The sequence below is a fragment of the Octopus bimaculoides genome, chromosome 10, assembly GCF_001194135.2.
Source record: "Octopus bimaculoides isolate UCB-OBI-ISO-001 chromosome 10, ASM119413v2, whole genome shotgun sequence".
Lineage (NCBI taxonomy): Eukaryota > Metazoa > Mollusca > Cephalopoda > Octopoda > Octopodidae > Octopus > Octopus bimaculoides.
Window position 1 is genome coordinate 58,934,066 of NC_068990.1, and position 3,017 is coordinate 58,937,082.

Sequence of the window (3,017 nt, forward strand, 5' to 3'; positions counted from 1 at the left end):
TTGCTTGACAACCAATGTTGGTGTGTTTACGTCTCCGTAACTTAGCGGTTCGGAAAAAGAAATCGATAGAATAAGTACTAGGCTTACAAAGAATATGTCATAGGGTTGATTTGCTCAGCTAAAGATGGTGCTCCAGCATGGCCGTAGTCAAATGACTGAAACAAGTAAAACAAAATTATAATGTGATTATCTAATATTTAATAGACATGCCCTTTGCATTTTTTAATGTGAGGCCCCTATTAGGCATGCTACTGATCAGATGAAGAATATTCTCTTGAGGAATTTCTTGCCAAGTTTCACACAGTAGTTTCAAAATATTTAGCTTTGAGGATGTTTTCTTCTTTTTATAAAGTTCCCTGTCCATTATGCCCCAGAGGTGATCAATAGGGTTCATATCTGGTGACTGGCTTTGCCATGGATGCTTTTTAATACCATTTTCTTCCAACCAACCTTGCGTCTTTTTAGCTTTGTGACAAAGAGCCCCATCTTCCATAAAGAAAGAGTCTGCTTTAATCATTTCATCCCTGGAGAAGATTGGAAAGAGTCCTTTCTGCAATATGGACACATATTTATCTGAGTTTGTTTCCCTCACATTCCACCAGCTCTGATTGACCATTGCTCCAAATTGCTTCCCAGACCATCACAGAATAGCTGCCATGTTTCATTGTTGGCTGCAGTATTTTCACATCAAATTCTTGATCACAGAGTCTCCAGGCCCACACTTGACCACTGTCAGAAAATACAGCAATTCTGGACTTGTCAGAGAATATGCTAGTGGCCTCTCCACCATCTCACTGGTCCAATTTTTTCTCTGCTTGGTATTGGCTGGTTGAAGAAGTGGCTTCCTGCTTGCTGATCTGCCATAGTAACCAAGTTTGTGAAGATACCTGACAGCTGTTCTGGGACTGACATCAACTTGCTCTGCTATGTCAGAGGCCTTGCAACGAGAATTATCATCCACACCTCTCGTAACAAAGAGAAAGGTCCTGTCAGAGGGCCCTGGTTGACCTCAGCAAGGTGATGTGAACTCCTTCCCCTCTATGGGGATGTGAACTCTTTCTACTCTATTAACTGTAAGAAGTGCGATTCCAAGGTTTTCTGCGATATTATGCTATGTCCACCTTTAGATTGACCCACAATATGACCTCTTTGAAATTCAGACAATTCTAAGACTTCTTTTGTATGTAGCATGATTAAACAATCACCTATGGAACCTGAAATATAAAAATGTCAATTAATGGAAAGTATAAACCTTTTCAATTTAAAACAAATATAAAACAATGTTTTATGGAGTGTCTACTTACTTTTGTCATGTCTGTGTGAAATCGTAGTCATGACTGATGCCAGTGGTGTGTGACTGGTACCCATGTTAGTGGCACGTAAAAAGCATCATTGAGCCTTATGATGTACTTGCATTCATCATGAGTGTACTTGTCACAGTAGAATGCAAGGGTATTTCACTTCTGTTTGTGTTTGAACGCTCATATGTATTCTATATGTATATGTGATTGTGTCCCAGAACGTCAACAAGAGGAAATCTGAAATGTTTCATAGATGTTCACTGTTCCTCTGATCAATTGTATTTGGAGAATGTGCATATGTCTGTTCATGTTTGGAGAACCTCGGCACGTCTAGATTTTCTTGCAGATCTATTGTTATGTAGCACATAACAATAGATTATGTTATGTGCTACATAACATACATTGGCAATACATTTAATATGAACAAAATGCACAGTTCTTGCTAATTTAATCTATCTAGCTATAAATAGTCATGGTTGGCCAGAGCAACTCATCACAATAAACAGTGGGAGCACTGCATAAGTGTTCTATTAGCAGTCCTGCTTCAAAATTATTTCATCAGTATAGTTTGAAGTATGGCTATATGCAAATTACTCCGAATACTCAACAAAATCTCAAACCGATGTGTTGACCTGTACATGGTCAGTTTTTCCGCAAGAAATAAGTCAAACTTCCCCCCAAATACATTCTTGGTTTGGGGAAAAATTGGACATAAGGACGTTTTTGATATATTAGACTTGTTGGATAATGTAGTCTTAGATACACCATACCACAAAAAATGAAAAGGCTATATGGTCGTGGATGGAATGCTTTTGATAGATCTGCTCAGTCAGGGATGACTGACTTGCTGGCTAAACAACAACTACAACTCTGCAGGAAAGCAATCTTTTTTCCCTATTATACTGCAGGATGCCTACCCCTGTCCCTTAATCAATTGGCATAAAGCCACCCCTCCCTCACTACTATTCCCTCCTCTGAGCTGAGGGAACTTCGTTTTGAGAGTTACTCAGTGATCCTGTCAATGGTGCTTCATAAAAGGCACCAGTGCTGGTACCATGCAGAAAGCACCCAGTGATTGGCATTCAGAAAGGCATCCAGCTGTAGAAACCATACCAGAACAGACAATGGAGCCTGGTATGACCCCTGAAAGGTAGATTGCATGATGCATGTGTGTGAACTTCCATGCTTCACAGCAGTGAAACATGGGCTGTGACTGCTGAAGACATGCGTAGGCTCAAAAGAAATGAAGCTAGCATGATCCACTGGATGTGTAATGTCAGTGTGCATACACGACAGAGTGTAAGTGCCCTGAGAGAAATGTTGGACATAAGAAGCATCGGATGTGGTGTGCAAGAGAGATGTTTGCATCGGTATGGGCATGTACTGCAGATGGATGAGGAGAGCTGTGTGAAGAAGTGCCACTCCCAAACAGTGGAAGGAATCCGGGGTATGACCCCAGCTCCTGTCGAACCATCCAATCCATGCCAGCATGGAAAATGGACATTAAATGATGATGCCCCAGATAAGCCAATCCTTTAAAGAATTCACCATCAATATCATACCTTACTTTTCCTTTTTTTTTTCCAGATGGGTTGGGGAGACTTGGGAATTTTGGGGGAACCCAACAAAGAGACACCCAACATTGATGAAATGGCTTCACAGGGAATGCTACTGACAGACTTTTATTCAGCCAACCCATTGTGTTCTCCTTGTAAG

General features: G+C 40.7%; 1 protein-coding gene across 1 annotated transcript in view; it reads left to right on the top strand.

The window, feature by feature from the left end:
- Positions 1–3,017, top strand: part of LOC106880025 (N-acetylgalactosamine-6-sulfatase) — a 38,544-nt gene that overhangs the window by 2,190 nt on the left and 33,337 nt on the right. Inside the window, exon 2 of the mRNA XM_014929825.2 lies at positions 2,889–3,012. Within this exon, the coding sequence (XP_014785311.2) occupies positions 2,889–3,012 (124 nt within the window). The remainder of the gene's footprint in view (positions 1–2,888; positions 3,013–3,017) is intronic.